Raw genomic sequence first — 17,120 nt, forward strand, 5'->3', positions numbered from 1 at the left:
TTCCTCCTACCGTTTAAAGTGTACCGGGGGTATAGGTTAATTGGGCAGCATGGATTAGTGGTCTGTTACCACGCTATCTGCCTAAAGTAAAAAAAAACCGAAAGACATCGTTGCTTTATCACATGGGTGCTTCAGGTTGCAAATGGAGATGTTGACAAATATGCAACAATGAACAATATATTCAATGATCAGGCTGACTGCAAACTTCTTGATACACATTTCAAATTATGATTATTAGTAAAAGATCAGATTGATGTTGTCCTTAAAACACATCAAGTTGTACACTTTATCCAGCATTTCAATTTGGAGTTTATTTTTGCAATTGTGTGTTTCAGACCTTACAAAACAAGAACAAGGTCACAGTCACGTTCTAGTTTTATTACAACTGACCTGCAGGCAAGAGTATAGAACTATTATATGAATATTTAAGATTCCATTTATAATGTTTTAAATATAGGAAGAAGTCAAACCAGTATACAGGATAAGAAATATTCACGAGCTCTGTAAAATAATGCTATGGTGATGTAACTCAGAGAGCTCAATTTTCACAGACAAGTAAGGCGATATCCCTGCACATCAGCTTTGATATTTTTTATACATTTTCTATGATACAGGAAAGAAAAATTAACCAAAGTTCACAATGTACAGTTCTTATTCTATTTTCACAGTTTGTGACCATTATACACCTTTTTAAAGATACACTGTAATATATTCCTCACCCTTAATAGATTATAATCTAAGATTAATATACGTATAAACGGCCAATTTTACAGGCATTCCACTCGAGAAATTTGAAAAGTCTCTTGATTTTCTTAAAGTTCATTTCTCCACCAGCAGAATTGAACACAATAAACTATGATGAGAGGTCAGGGGAAGGGGAAGCATGTCTTAAGTTATGAAAGTAGGATTGAAGAACACAAATTTTGCATATTTTTTAAACTTTAGTGACATTCTGATCTACAAAGGAGATATTTATTGGATTTACTTGTCCATTACAAAAACTATTACCTGTCTCAAAAAAACTAACATTCTCTCCAAAGATGTTGGTATGAAAAATAGAATCTCACAAAGAATCTTTTTTTGTGTGTACCACACAAGCCCTGATTCATGTGTGCAGCTAAAACTTAAACTTTCCTAGAGTTATCTGAAGCAATAGAATTCTTCCAGACTTACAGCACCTCTGGAGCAGTGGTGTTAAACCAAATGGAAGACTTTGCACCTAACATCCAAACTGTTCAATCTGTTTCGCCTACCATTAAACTGTTTTTCTTTAGCAGACAAGTACAACCAATAATTACACAAATAGCTAAATGGTGTCAATATACCACTGATAAACTTGGAGGCCTTGTTTCTCAAGGTTTTCACAGCAGTCATAGGAATACATTTATTTTTGCATAAATAATTTCTGGTAAAAAATAGCACATTGAACCACAGTATGAGCTGTCGGTGGGCAACATCTAAGTACATTACTACCAGGTGCTCACTGTATAATCCATATATAGCCTGCTTTTGTCTAAATTCCTAAGACATCAATGTGTACATTTACAGACTGATAAACAGGAAAACATTTGTTGCTTGAATACAAGCTTAATTTCCCCAGCATACTTTATAAAGTCTGCTGATCAAAGTTATACTGCAGCCCAATATCTTTGCTGTAAATTTTAATAATCAATATTAAACAATTTTTCTCAGATGAGTTGGCCAATTTTCACAAATGTTAGATAATATACAGTGAATGCTCGTACAAAAGCTCAATTTTAGGGAAACACCTTAGCTTTTTTGCATCAAACCTTTCCTGTATCAATTTTGTTTTCATTGCAAACCTTAGTCCACACTTTTTTTGGTGAAAGACATGCTGTTCGATTTTGCGCGTATTTAAAAAAAATCATTTCCACTTTATTAACAGTAAAATACAGATGAATTCATTCCTCCATGATATACACTAACTATGAAGCAACAGAATTAAAATCAGTAAATCTATTGCACTTTGTTGAGCAAAGATTAAAGTTGCTTGACTGCACTGGAATATTGTTCGAAATATCCTGTTCATATTGAGGTTTCCATTCATTGAAGACAAAGCAGAGAGCAAGGAGGAGTCTAAAATATTCTATGCAGTGGAGAGAAAAAAAAACAAGTCCAAGACTGTCTTCCCAGAAATGCATGGAGATGCTGCTGCCTGACTTGCTAAGTATTTCCAGCATTCTCTTTTTTTATATTTTGACTGAGTGGACTCCAGTTTCATACTCTTCCCAGCGACGGCTGCACAATATCTCAGCAACAGTCAAGATTTACACGAAGACAATGGTAACCTCCAAAGATTATCCCAAAAGGCAATAAATATTTCAGGTCCAGTAAAATTCTTGCGATGACTTGGATACAATGAGAAGGATACTTCGAATGGACAATTGCGGGCGGACACAAGGGAAATGGAACACCAATTTTTATTGCACTGTTTGAGCAAGTTAAAAATAGAAACACTGCAATGTGTCATAAAACAAATCTTTACACCTTGATTTCTCTCAGCCATTTTAAGGCCATCTTTTCAGTAGCAAATTTAATCGACGTACATTGGGGAAACGGGGGTAGGGGGCATTTGATCCAAGATTTTGCTAACATAGCTTGCAACGTCCACCCTGCGCTCTTCATACATAGAGATGAAAGAATGTTTCTGAAATGAAGACAACAATATGTTTTGGATACACAAATCACATTTCTCCTGAAATGAAGACACCCATAATATGCATTATTTGATCTCTCAGAAACTTTCATTATTAAGATATTAATGAGCAACATAAATATTGTTTCTTTGAAAGCTCCTAATTCTTATATTTCTCCATTGATCATCTAGACAGCCATAGATCAAGTAGCAAATTCAAGAATTGCAGTGTGGTGTTTGATGAGGGTTTCAGAATAGTTTATTCGAAGCAATCGCACCAGTATTATTGCTTAAAAGTTTTTCTTGAAGCAAAACTTTTATCAGAATATTGACAGCAACATAAACATGAATATCAGCATTCATAAAATGATAGGGTACAAATTATTCAGCACCTCAACCCTCCCTTCACACAAAATCTATCTTCATTTACTCCTTGTCCACCCACCAGTTCTCAACAATCACAGACTTTGAAATTAAGTAATAAATATCTAAGCCTAGATCATTAACACAAGGAAAGAGAGCTGTGGTCATAATACCAATCCTTTGGATCACAGCACAGGATTAACATTAGAATTATGTATACTATCCTCCACAAAGGAAAAGGACATGAACCATTATTGCTTCCTGTGGCTTAAATTTTATATCCAGTCTCAACTTTACTGGCTCCAATTTAATGATGCAGCTTTATATTGTTTATTCAATGAATTAATATGTTTGTAATGTTGTCCACCGAATATGAATATTTTAACATTAAAAATATTCAAGAAAGAAAGTTAAAAAGATTAAAACAAACCAAATTGATGTTTTTAGTTAATTTTGTTTCAAATTTAGAGATACAGAACAGGAAAAGGCCCTTTGGTATCCAAATACACAGGTTAACCAATAAACCCTGTATGTTTTTGGAGGGTCGGAGGAAACAGTAGCACCCGGAGAAAATCCACACAGACACAGGAGAAATTGCAAATTTCTTACAGACAATGCCAAATTTGAACCCAGGTTGCAAGCACTGTAATAGCTTCGCACTAACCGTGCCATCCAATTGAAACAAATGATTTTCTCCCAATCCATCAATTCTAAGGGAAACTTTGTGTTGTGCATCACAGATGCAGCCCTTTCCTACCACCGGATCCAGGCTCGTCATCAAGTAGCCATCAGTACCAATATAATTTAATTCTGTGTACTTTCCCCTCAACTCTCTTCAGATTCCACCACTTACTCACTAACCTGGAGCAACTTATAGTGGCCCAGAGCCTATCAATTCACCTATCTCTGCGTTTGGGAGGAAAGAGGAGCACCTGGAGGAAACCCACACCAGACAGCAACAATGTGCAAATGTCCCACAGAGGCACCAGAGATTGTGACTGAGCCTGATTGTGTGGCAATTCTGTGTTTCCAATAGTTTACAAATGGGAGCATTTTGCTTGAAATTTAAAAAAAAAGACAAACATGGACTTCAGTAAAACCTTTAAATGGTCCCATATTGAAGTCTGGTTTAAAAGGTTAGAATTCATATGATCCAGAACTGATTGACAAATTGTATTCAGAATAGCTCAAATAACATCTCAACTTAAAACCCATTGGCTAAATTTGATAGTATGTCAGTGTGGCTTTTGTCAAACTGTCTGATGCTCACTAAGGGATGTTTTTAACAGTGAAACTACTGATAAATGGAAGTTATGTCATTAGCCATATCAAATAATGGTAATTATTTGTTTTGATCATCTCTTGAGCAAATAAATTTGATAATTTTGGCCAGAGAGTAAATGTACTTTCATGGGGAAAATGCCAGTCGTACACAAGATTTCCCATGTCTCGGATCAAAACAAAAATGAATACAACTGCAAAAGGTTCTCTATTCCATTTACATCATGCTTGCTATAAGTCTATTTCAGAATGTTAACTTGTTTTTCCTTTTAGTGTTCAGAGTAGGACTGTTCAGAGTAGAAACTAAGAAGACTGTCATCAACAGCCTGAGTCAGATGAAAAAAAGGACCAAATTACAAACACTGATGGGAATGCTTGTATTTTGCTGTGGAGGTCATTCAGTATTTTGAAAATACGTGTAATAAAAATGTTACCTACAGTTAAAGTTGCAAATGGAAAGGTTTGGCAAAAGTTATGAATTAAACTGAACTTACCAGAAGCTCTTTATACTTTGGCCTTTTGGATTCATCCTTTGTAAGGCTAAAAGAGATACATGCCATTAGGTATACATAGAGATAGCAGTAACTCAGTTTCAAATGGAAGCTCTGTTACATGGGGAATTTCCACTGATTTAGAGAGATAATTTCCCTGCTCCCTCAGTAATGAAAATTCTTCCCTTCCTCTTTGAAGATTATTTTTTTTATATTAAGATTAGCAAGCTAATATCACTGCAGTAATATGCCAAGTAAACCATCTTCAATATTGATAATCAAGGATATTTAGGAACAATGTACTTCTTTGCAACACCACTACAAACCAGTTACTATGAGGACATATTTAAGTTACCAAATTTGTTTTTGTGGTTTATTTGGGTAAACTACATGATGTGCTGAAGTACTTCATGGCATTTTAATTTGTAGTATTTCCAGTTTGCTCATCTTCCTTTAATAAAGGGAATGAATGATATGATGAGACTGCAATGAATTCTCCCTATTCAGGTATTAGGTAAAATTATAGTTTAAAAGAGCAGGAAAGTTTCCATCTTATTGGAATAAATGTCAACTCCTCTCCATAGGAAGTTTCTTGTTATGAAAATGCACAAGAGCATAGAAACAAAGGGCTTCCAAAATATATTAATTTTCTTTTAAGAACGGATAATTCACTTAGTAATGAATATGTCGACTTAAAAAAAAACAATTTAGCACCAAAACAGTCATTTCTTTAAAAGCAAAAGATCAGAGATGTAGAAATTTAAAATTGATCTTCCAGCGTCAATTAGCAATTGATCAAAAGAGCTCTTGAAGCGCTTCAATTGATAATTTGTCTCTTTGGAATCTGAGCTATCAATTAATTTTAATCTTTAACAAGGCTGATAATATGAAACTGGCAATGATATTTTGTAAAGGCAGCAAGAATTACCTACCTTTTATTATCGCTCAATGAATTCTAAACACCAGTTGAAACCTCATGCATATGAACAGGAATATTCTAATCATATAGACATTTAATGGATAGATTATTTCATTTAATTTAGACAGACAGCACGGAAACAGTCCATTTCGGCCCACAAGTTCGTGCCACCCAATTTACTCCTAATTAATCTACACCTCCAGATTTTTCAAACAGTGGGAGGAAACTGGGGGAAACCCACGCAGACACAGAGAGAACGTATAAATTCCTTACAGACAGCGAGGGATTCAAACCCCAGTCCCAGTCACTTGTGCTGTAAAGGCGTTGTGCAAACCACTACGCCAACCGTGTTGCCCCTTAATATCAACAAATATGAAAAATAAAAGCTCAAAGCACATTGAACTCAGGAGTTGTCCACAAAGAAATGGGTTTGGATAGTTGATCAAAAAGTAGAGATCTATCCCAACAGGAAAGGAGGAATTTGAAAACCTCCAAAACAGAATTATATTCTGACTCAAAGCTTCAAAAACCCCATGGTTAATAAAAAGAATGTAAAGAATATAATAATAAAGTGATAATAAGAGAGAATAAAGACACAAGGCAAAGGGATGACTGTAATCACAGTACAACATTTAAATAATATCATATTGGAGAATATTTAGGTCAAGTCTAAGCAGGATGTATAAAACAACTCTCGAGGGCAGAGCAAAAGAAATGTAATTTAAATGCACAAACATAACTGAGAAGACTGAAAAAATATTCTGAATTCTGCCAATATCAATTCAACTTTCATTGAGCTCTAGAATTAATGGCTTCTTTCTTCACCTTAAATATATCCGATACATGGGGTATGAGCTCCAATGTTGGAAAGTACCATGAGGCAAGTCAAAAAACAGTTAAGAGCAACTGTAGCAAAAATAGGCAAGTGAAGTGTCCGAATTTGCTAACAAGGTGAGATATTATTTGACTTATAACAACATTTTGATAATTCTTACCACAAGTTAACAAAATTGATGAAGCTAGGAGAAAATTCCCTCTCTTCAGAATTGCTGAGTTGTGGGGGATCACCTTTTACTACCTGGGTTAGTTGATCAAATACACTGTTCCATTTTGGATATGGGAATCGTCCAGTGGCTAGCTCATACTAGAGAATAGAATAAAACAAATGTAAACTTTTTTTTTCAAAAAGCATTCTTAATTGACAAATATTGTTATTGTTTTAATAATTCATACCATTCCTTTGAAAATGATTAGGGAAATTTAAACAACAATGTTTATTTTGTTTCATTTCCAGCATGCTTGCTTGCAAATATATTGGAATTGTACTTACCAATGTGATTCCCAAACTCCAAACATCTGACCGCACATCGTAGCCTTGTCTTGAAGCACTTGGATCTATTCTTTCAGGCTTTGGGGCAGGGCGGGACAGAAACAAAAGAAAATACATTTGGTGTTAAAACCAATTGCAACAATCACTCACTCTCAAGGCAGAAATCTCCAGCAAAATTGGCATACAATTTCCTGAAAATGGAATTCAATTTTTTTTTTCTTATATTATTTTCTCCTTTTTGAGAAATATTGTTGCCTTCTGGGAAAACATATTGGGTGGATATTCACAAAGAGCATTCAGAAGGCAAGGAATGATCTTCCCCTTGGTTTTCATCCCTATCACATTGCCTTGACTCAGCAACTTGGGCCAGGCTCAGCAACATTCCATAAAAAGAATGCAACATCTCTTGGCTCGTTAAACTTATGTTACTCAAAACCAATAAAAAAAAACAAATTATAAAGGACACTATTTGACCTCCTGTGTTTTTCCCCAGCATTGTGTTTTTACAATTAACCAGGCATTGTTTGAAGGTTACATGACACTGCTCATATATTAAAGATGCTTTGAGGTGATATTTACAAATAATGCCCCATTGAACTTCAGATGCAGCCTAGACCAGCCATTCGCAGCCTTTTTTTTGGGCCATGGCCCCTTAGGCTTCCTTCCCTGTGAAGCAGTCGTTTAGTTGGTTTCTTTCATACTTGACACCTACTGACTATATATTTTATGATTTTAGCCCATGGCCACCCTTAAATGTGCTGAGGCCTCCAGTGAAAATGGCTAGCCGAGACCAACTTAACCCCTCTGTGATCTTGCAGTAAAGTTCTACAATTGTACACCATGAAAGCATATTGGTGCATTTACAGTAGCAATTTAAAATCACAAATAAAATATACCATATTTTTTATGCATATAATGCACGTGTTACATGCTGAAGTTGAAAATTATGACCTAACCATCTAAAGTGGATCTGCATTTGAAAGAGGAAGACCAAGACACCTAACTTCTGTGTCTCTATTAGAAAATTAATTGTAACCTATGTCTCCAAAGCCACTCCCACACCTATTGGAAATTTAATCCAGGTTGTTCTAAAGAAAAGAATGAAAAAGATTCTCGCAATTACAAGCTCAATCCTTTTTAAATTTTTAATAACAGCCTGGCTTCAATTATAATATGGTTACATTATTTACCAAAAACCAAGATTTCAGATGCTGCTCAAGGTATTAAACAGCAAAAATGTGGATATTTTAGAAACCAATTTTTAACTTTCTGCATCTTAGCACTAAATAAGACCAGAAAGCAAATGTTCCAATTTCAAAACTGAAATATTAATTTTCCAATAAATGATACCAAACCTTTAGGATTGTCCATTTTTATGTCACAGTGTTGTATAGCGTAGAGGCAGGCCCTTAAGCCTACTGGGTCTGTGCTGTCTACAATATCTAATGCATTAATTCTATATTCTATAATACCATGCTCATTCAAAGTTCAAATATATTGTCAGAGTACATACATGACATCACATGAAAACCCTGAGATTCTTCGCCTGGCAGTCAGACGGTAATTCTACTTATTGGTGATGTAAACTGAACTCAAGAAAAATATACCGTATATGCTGGGACACAGGACGATCTGAAACTTAAATGATTAAAAAATACATTTTTGGTAGAATAAGAGTTATTTTTGATATGTTGTACTGTAAGTAAAACATACAATTGTGTAGACGGTACACTTGAACAAGCAAGCACCTTTCTGCTTTTAGGGTGACTGTAATTGTCTGCCCATTCCCTGTGATACAAAACTGTAGTGCTGAGGGCAGCTTTTTTTTCTTCTACCCTCTGACCACATACCTGTCAGCCTGTGTTCCTCCCTCTGCACCTTCCTCTCTTCTCTCCTCAGCACCCCCCACCCCTCCATCCTACCTTTTTATTCAGGCACCTGCCAGCTTTAATTTCTACCTCAATGCCTTCTACGCTCGATTTGGCCAAGCATTCTGACAACCTTAAACTTGCCCTTGATGGGACTATTAATCCTTTAACAGTTTAAACAGAAACTCGAGTCGAAAGTTATTTCAGTGAAATGTGCTTCATGCTCAATGTGAAAAAACACCAAAATGCTAGAGGGACTCAGCTGGTCTATTCAGCATCTGTAGGAGACAAAGATATATTCCTGCTGTTGTTTGAATTCTGAGACTTTCTGATGCATCCTGCTTCTTCCTTTTCTGATTTTTCCTTGAAGGGCTCAGGCTCAAAATGTCGCAATATATCTGTCTCCTATAGATGCTAAATAGACCAGCCGAGTTCCTCCAGCATTTTGGTGTTCTTACTACAATCATAGTATCTGCAGCCTATCATATTTTTCTGTGGAACATGCCTGAAGCAATTTCAAATTGGCAAAATTCCTAGAAACTTAAAAGACTTCAATAATGGAAAAAAACAATACAACACAAGTCTGATCTAGACTCGCACAAAATGTTACTGGGTACTTATTGAATCAAACACACACGTGCAGATCTTTATTAACATGCTATTATCTCTTTCTTAATAGTAAAAATGAGGCTCATAAGTCATGTTACAAGCCCAGAGGATCCCAAAACCCAGCAGCAATAGATATTCACCGACTTAAACTTAAAGTTGCTTTTAATTATCTTTAAACATGAAAAAAGAATCAAACTTTAACTTATCACTATTAACTTACTTATCCTAACAACCCCCTTCTAATTCTAAGCACACGTGTATGTAATGTGTGTGTAAGTTCAGAAAAGTTCTTTGGTTCACAATCCAATCTCACTTCTCATTCCTCCAAGTTCACTGGTCGCAGGCAATTCTTATACTGTGCACAGAATTTAACCTTTATAAAGTTCACCAGGCTTTGGTGCTTGAAAAGTAAATGGTTACTGCTCAGGAAGGTTCTTGTTGGTTTTCAGAAAGAGATTTGTTGTTCTAGGACATCCACAATGGATTTACTTTCATCGGTCACTTCAGTGTCTTGCTGACGAAACTTGCCCCTTCAGGGTTCTCCAGATGATAACCTCTTTCTTTCAGGTCACCACCGAGTTCCTTTTTGTTTCTCTTATTCCAAGTGAAACATAAGACAGTCAGTCCTCTCCTCTTGCTTGAATCTCAAGGGCTTTGACCAGATCGTCTTACAAATAGCTTTTCCATAAGCTTTCCAGCTTGTCTTGTTCCAGTTCCAGCTGCTTCTGCTGGCTGTAACATTGTACAATTGGCGCGCGTGTGTGTGTGTGTGTGTGTGTGTGTGTGTGTGTGTGTCTCTCTCTCTCTCTCTCTCTCTCTCTCTCTCTCTCTCTCTCTGACTCTCTGAGAGAAAGCCTGCTTGACTCTCTACTTGTAAAACCACATGACCCTCTCAGAACTACAAATTCTCTTCCAGACAATCTTCGGCTCCAACAAGCTCTTTCATCTGTTGCCTTTTGAAAACAACAATCCATTAGTGAAGTCTCTTGAGCGCTCTTCAAGGCTCTTGCAAAAGCTGTGAGGCCCCCGATATGCCTAGCATGGGGCAGAGCTCCAGAATTTGAAATAAGATCTGTTTTAAAGTGTTTGTATGTGACCTACTCTAACAAACCTTTCCCAATTTATCTCCCCAAAACATATCTATATACTCTATATATTCTGTCACAGTACTAGGAATCCAGGTTATTCCTCCTGAAATTATTCACTTCGGGAGACCCAGTGGACACTGAATCGTGGCATGAGTAATTAAGGCCAACAATAAAACTGGGGCAGATCAGACTTCAGATTTTGTTTCTAAACACACTAAAATGTTATGGCTTCATTTTGCTGCACCTCTTCCTTCAGTCTGATCACATATATGAATATAAACAAAACAATATACAATGCCAGTAAGTTATTGTTTAAACCCAATGTCATGATGATAGAAATCAAAATAATGAAAATACATAACTGATTTCTACATACAGGCCTATAAAAATCTCCGTACAGCAGGAATTTACTGCAATGACAGCAAAATTTAAAATATTTTTAAAAATTTCAACCAATAGCATGGAAATAGGCCATTTCTGCCCATGACCCCGTGCCGCAAAATTACACCTGATTGACCTACATCCCCGGTACGTTTTTGAAGGGTGGGAGGAAACCGGAGCTCCCGGGGAAAACCAATGCAGATGGGAGAATGTACCAACTCCTTACAGAGAGCGTGGGATTTGAACCCAAACCCTGATTGCTGATGTTGTAAAGCCGTTGTGTTAACTGTTATACCAACTACGCCACCCCAATCACGAGGGTCCAAGTGGTGAAAAGTTACTTAAAATCTAAACTTAATGGCAACAAATGAATTCAGAATTTACACCTTCAAAAACTGATTTGTACAATTTCAAAAGTTCTTCTCATCTTTCCACAGCACAGGTTACAAAGGACATCACAACATACATGAGCACTGTGGATTAGTTTTTCAATCTTAAAATGAAAACCCATGTATTTCTAAACCTTGGAAGGAAACACCTAGGAAGAGATGATCTGTATTTTAAGTGTGCAAATGTATATCATCCTGTATGTAATTAAAACAATTGAATATTTTCACATTCTTTGGAGTAAAATTCAGTATTTCACCATATCACAATTATATGGAACAAAAGAGGGGAATGGAGGGCTTTGGACTGGGTGCAGGTCAGTGGAGCTAGGCAGAAAAATAGTTTGGCATAGATGAGAAGGGCCGAAGGGTCTGTTTTCTGTGCTGTAATGCTTTATGATTCTAATTCAGGTGTTAGCAGATATCTTAACAGATACAGTAATTCTAATTCCACGTGTGCAGTCATATAAAGAATACCCAAATGCTTTGAGATCATGGATAGTGAGTGGACCTATTCTTTGTTCTGCATGCCAAATCCAGTTGATACCCAATTTTGTAATTAAAAAGTGGTATAAATTAGTTGAAAATTGTGAAATTTAATGTTGATAAATTTAGGTTAAAACTTGTTGTGTATTTTGGCAGAGGTAGTTTCTTTTTCCAGAGGGAATCAATGAATGAAAAAAAACACAATGTGATCATATCAGGAAATGTTCCATTATGCAGTAATTAATCAGGCACACAAGAACATAGGGCGAGCAGGTGACCTCATCCACCTCAAGTCTGACTGTTTGATCCTGGATGAGACAAATGCTTTATTTTCCCCCTCCTTTGTTCCATACATCTTAAAGCCCACCTGATTAAAAAAAAGTTTTAACTTTCTCAAATTACCCAGACGTAAGTTTCTTTTGAGAGAGTGTGTATTCCAGTTTCCACTACCTTCTGTATGAACTATTTTCTGACATCACCCTTGAATAATCAACTTCTGCTTAACATTGTTTCAGACACTTCTATCCAATTCATAACTGCAACAACTTTCTTTAAGGCACCTGACCCTAACTTCAATGTGCTTTAATTTCCTACTGTATTGCCATCTTCAAAATGTAGCCTGTGAATAGTCTTGATCCATGGAAATAATTGTTTATGTGCAAAATCACTTTACAGTTTAAATTGATAAAGGTTAATAAAATATAGATTCCTTTGGGGACAAGGAAATTAAAAAAAGAAACAAGATCCCTTTACAGCTATTCTCTAGTGTGTCATAATGGCATAGATGTTTAAGTTTAAATAAATATTTCCCTTCTTACAGTCAGCTGCCAAAGGGCATATTTAGTGCATTTATTGTGTTCCAAAATTCTGGATCTCATGATACTGTGAAATTCCATTCAGTCTGCCCACTACAGCTACTACAGTTAAAAGTTGCAATGGTAACTAAATGCAAAATCTAATAAACTTTATGGCTCTTAAAGAAAAGACCAATCATCCTTTGCAATGCTCGATCGTCTCATACCAATTTTAGGTTGCATTTTCATGGCATGAATCACAATTAAAGCTTTTCTCTCTTCAGCAGCTGTTTTCACGTTTGTAAAAAGCTTTGTACCCACTCCAGTGAGTCCCTGTGTCTGAAACTATGCCTTTTTGACTTAATAAAATTAGCTGAAAACCTTTCTAAAATTTTCCATGGTTAAAATCTGATATTACAGAGAAAATGTAGTGGATTTTTATCTCGCATATACAAAATCACGAATGGAATAGATTGGGTAAACACAGGAATCTTGCCCAAAGTTGGGGAAATGGTAACCTGAGGCCATATATTTAAGGTGAGGGGGAAAGATTCAACAGAAAACGGAGGGGTAACATTTCCACTCCCCTCCTCACCACCACAAGAGGGCAGCGAGTGTACGGAGCAAGCTGGTAAGGGCAGATACTATTGCAATGTATGTTCAAGAAAAAAAATGAATGGATACACAGATGACCCAAACGCAGGAAGGTGGGACAAGCATGGGTGGGACATCTTGTTTAGTGTGGGCAAGTTGGGCTAAAGAGCCTGCTTCCATGCTGCATGACTCCATAACAGAAATGACTGGTCTTTTTTTGCAAGCATGGGACTGAACAATGTTTGTTCTCAATGTTAATTACAAGCTTACTTCATAGCTTAGTTTACAATGGGTCTTATACTTTACAGCTACCAATTATATTCATATAATTTGGCTAGATACTGTACAAACTTGGCGGGGTAATTTAGTTCTCAAACCTTAATCCGGTTAAATCTAATCTACAACGGTTCCAGGTCTTTGCAGGCTGGGTGGACACAAGTTTCTGAATCAATTTTCTGTCAATATTTTTTAAAATGGTCAACTTCAAAAATTCAAGTGAGGAAGACATTTACATCTTAATTAAACCATAATGGGTGTATTGCCTGCACGATCAATGTGAACCAAACTTTAACCAAAATATCTTCCTCCCAAATTTTTTTTAGTCCATGTCAAACTTTTGGATTTATAGGAGCTATTTCCACCTTCACCTCACTCAAAAGGTCTGGGCAAGAACTATTGAATATTTTTAGCTTTGGGAAACACAAGCAATTTCCTTTTATCCTTCCGAAGGGATTGAAGGAAGAACATTGCAGCACAGTATAGGCCCTTCTGCCCACAATGTTGTGCGACATAAATAAAACTACCCAACAATTTAACCTTCTCTACATCACTCTCATAGCCCTCTATTTTTTCTCGGATCCACCTTCCTGTCCAAGACTAACTTGAATGCCCCTATTGTACCAGCCTTCACCACCATTCTAGGCACCAACTACTCTCTGTGTAGAAATCTTAACCCTGATGACTCCACATAAATTTTCCGCCACTTTCTTTATGCAGATGTTCTCTGGTATTTGCAATTGTCATCGTGGAAAAAGATGCTGGCTGTCTGCCCCTATATATGTCTCTCTAAATCTTATTCAGCTTGAACTCCATCTACCACTTTTCCACCCAACTCTGCATCCAGTCTACATCCTGCTGTAACCCATCACAACCTTCTGAACTATTTGCAACACCTCCAAGCTTTATGTCATTTGCAAACATAGAGTCTAGACCTATCCCTCTACTTCTATATCCAGGTAATATATATATATACATATATATATATATATATAAATATATATATATATATTTTTATATATATATATATATATATAAATATATATATATATATATTTATATATATATATATATATATATATATATATATAAATATATATATTATATATATTTTTTTTTTAAATCACAAAACAAGGGGTCCCACAACAGATACCTTCAGAACTCCACTAGTCACAAACCTCCAGGAAAATTATGTTACACCTACCACTGTCCTCTGTTAAAAAGTGAAGCTAAAGTCTACCATCTGGCCAACTCATCCTCCTGTGTGTGTTTTATGTCTCTGTTAAAAGAATAAATGCAATGCTTTTAAAACCAAGCCTTTATTCTTAATACAGTAAAACCTTGTTACCACGCGGTAGTTGGGGTCCAAGATTATGGCTGGAGACCCACCAAAATGATTATCATCTTTACTGCCTCCTCAGTTCAGGAACAATTCATACCCAGTCTAGCCTCCATGTAGTAAAACTGCAGATATCGTGGTTGAAGTAAAAACTCAAAGCTGGCGAAGATCAGCAGGTCAAGCAATGTCATTTGTAAAGTTTGGGGTCCACAGACACCCGTGCTATAAGCGATTCCGCGGATTAACGAATCTCGTTCCAACAAGGTTTCAGTACATGAACAAGGCTGCATTTTATATAAAATTCAACCAACGATTCCTTCCTCCCTTTTCAATTAGCTACAGTTCTGAAGGCATTCAAAACTTGAAGAAAATACCGTGGCACAACTTGGATTCCCTCAAGCCTATGTACCTTCAACAATTCCATTCTCATCATAAACTCATTTTCTTCAATTGATGGATAGTGCATCGAACTGCCTTTTCCCTCCAATTCACAAGCTTTTGATTTATTTGGCACTTTTGACTGCTTAGGAGATTTGAATTGAACCACACCCCTCTTTTTCCTTTGGAATGTACATTAACAGCACATTTTATGCAAACTCCTTTAGTTGTAATTTTTTTTCACGTGGGAATGAAACTCCAAAAACCAATTTTCTTAACCTCAAACAGACACATTTTTCTGAGATATCAAAAAATGACATTAATACACTCCTAATGTGGAAAACTTATGAGACTCCAATATGCCATAAAACTTGTAAATCTGTCCGAAAGTTGACGAGTGCAATTTCCTGAACAAACCAATTTAGTTATGCTCATTTTACAACTGTTTAATTGGTTTTACAATTCTGCCCTCACTGTCTACAAAAGCTAATTTAACTGCGATTTACATATAAAGATGGCTAAATGTTCTTGCTGTTATAACCATAACCATATAACCATTTACGGAGCAGAAACAGGCCATGTTGCACTTTCGAGTCCGCACCGGTTCACTGATTTTGTGCGCCCTCTTCAGGCATTGGTCCCGGTAGATCTTCATTCAATAATGAAGGGCGAATTCAATGCAGGTGGAATCAGATAATAGCAAAACTATGAGCAAACAGATTGGCTGTCTTTGTACCAAAAATAGTAAAACTTGACGAAACTGGATTTATTAAGAAAAGACAAACAATGGACAATGTCTCTAAGTTCATTAACTTATACTATAGCGTGCAGAGAGAAAAACAGAAATAACACATGCACAGTGGACTTAAATAATGCATGGGCACCATGGTAATTTCTTCTAATGAATTAATCCCTTGACTTCACATTCATTTGGGGCACTCTGCAAAATTAAAAAAAAAAGGTTTTGACACTATTTGGTTAGCATTTTGAAACTCCATCTGATTATATAATATGTGATTATAACAGAGAGTGCATTTCTTCGCCACTATAATAAACAAATGGAACAGACCATCAGCATTTTGCCATTTTCAGATCGACACCTAAATTGTGTTTAAGCTTCTCTCCCAGCATAGCAGTTTAGGACTGAATTATCACATTGAAAACACAGTAAAACCCATGATCACAATATCAAATAACCAGCAGTCCCAAGCAACCGGCAAAAAAAATCATGGAAAATAAAGGGGTAAAAATATGAAAGTTTAAAATCGGCATGCATCGCCGTTCGTTCACCAGTCACGCAACACGCAATCTCAAGCAACCAGAAAATTCACTTATCTGGCATCTACCAATCCCATAGGTGCCCTTCTTCTTCTTTGGCTTGGCTTTGTGGACGAAGATTTATGGAGGGGTAATGTCCACGTCAACTGCAGGCTCGTTTGTGGCTGACAAGTCCGATGCGGGACAGGCAGACACGGTTGCAGCGGTTGCAAGGGAAAATTGGTTGGTTGGGGTTGGGTGTTGGGTTTTTCCTCCTTTGTCTTTTGTCAGTGAGGTGGGCTCTGCAGTCTTCTTCAAAGGAGGTTGCTGCCCGCCGAACTGTGAGGCGGCAAGATGCACGGTTGGAGGTGAGATCAGCCCACTGGAGGTGGTCAATGTGGCAGGCACCAAGAGATTTCTTTAGGCAGTCCTTGTACCTCTTCTTTGGTGCACTTCTGTCTCGGTGGCCAGTGGAGAGCTCGCCATAGAACACAATCTTGGGAAGGCAATGGTCCTCCATTCTGGAGACGTGACCTACCCAGTGCAGTTGGATCTTCAGCAGCGTGGATTCGATGCTGTCAGCCTCTGCCATCTCGAGTACTTTGATGTTGGTGATGAAATCGC

At 36.8% G+C, this 17,120-nt stretch overlaps 1 protein-coding gene across 11 annotated transcripts in view; it reads right to left on the reverse strand.

Moving 5' to 3' along the window:
* Positions 1–285: 285 nt before the first annotated feature.
* Positions 286–17,120, reverse strand: part of LOC138759300 (dual specificity mitogen-activated protein kinase kinase 4-like) — a 143,635-nt gene continuing 126,800 nt past the window's right edge. For all 11 annotated transcript variants that reach the window (XM_069929498.1, XM_069929495.1, XM_069929494.1 and 8 more), the window contains 4 exons: positions 7,041–7,118; positions 6,706–6,854; positions 4,795–4,840; positions 286–2,668 (listed from right to left, as the gene is read on the reverse strand). In XM_069929498.1, the coding sequence (XP_069785599.1) occupies positions 2,555–2,668; positions 4,795–4,840; positions 6,706–6,854; positions 7,041–7,118 (387 nt within the window). In that variant the 3' untranslated portion in view covers positions 286–2,554. The remainder of the gene's footprint in view (positions 2,669–4,794; positions 4,841–6,705; positions 6,855–7,040; positions 7,119–17,120) is intronic.

This window comes from Narcine bancroftii, chromosome 3 (genome assembly GCF_036971445.1).
Source record: "Narcine bancroftii isolate sNarBan1 chromosome 3, sNarBan1.hap1, whole genome shotgun sequence".
NCBI lineage: Eukaryota > Metazoa > Chordata > Chondrichthyes > Torpediniformes > Narcinidae > Narcine > Narcine bancroftii.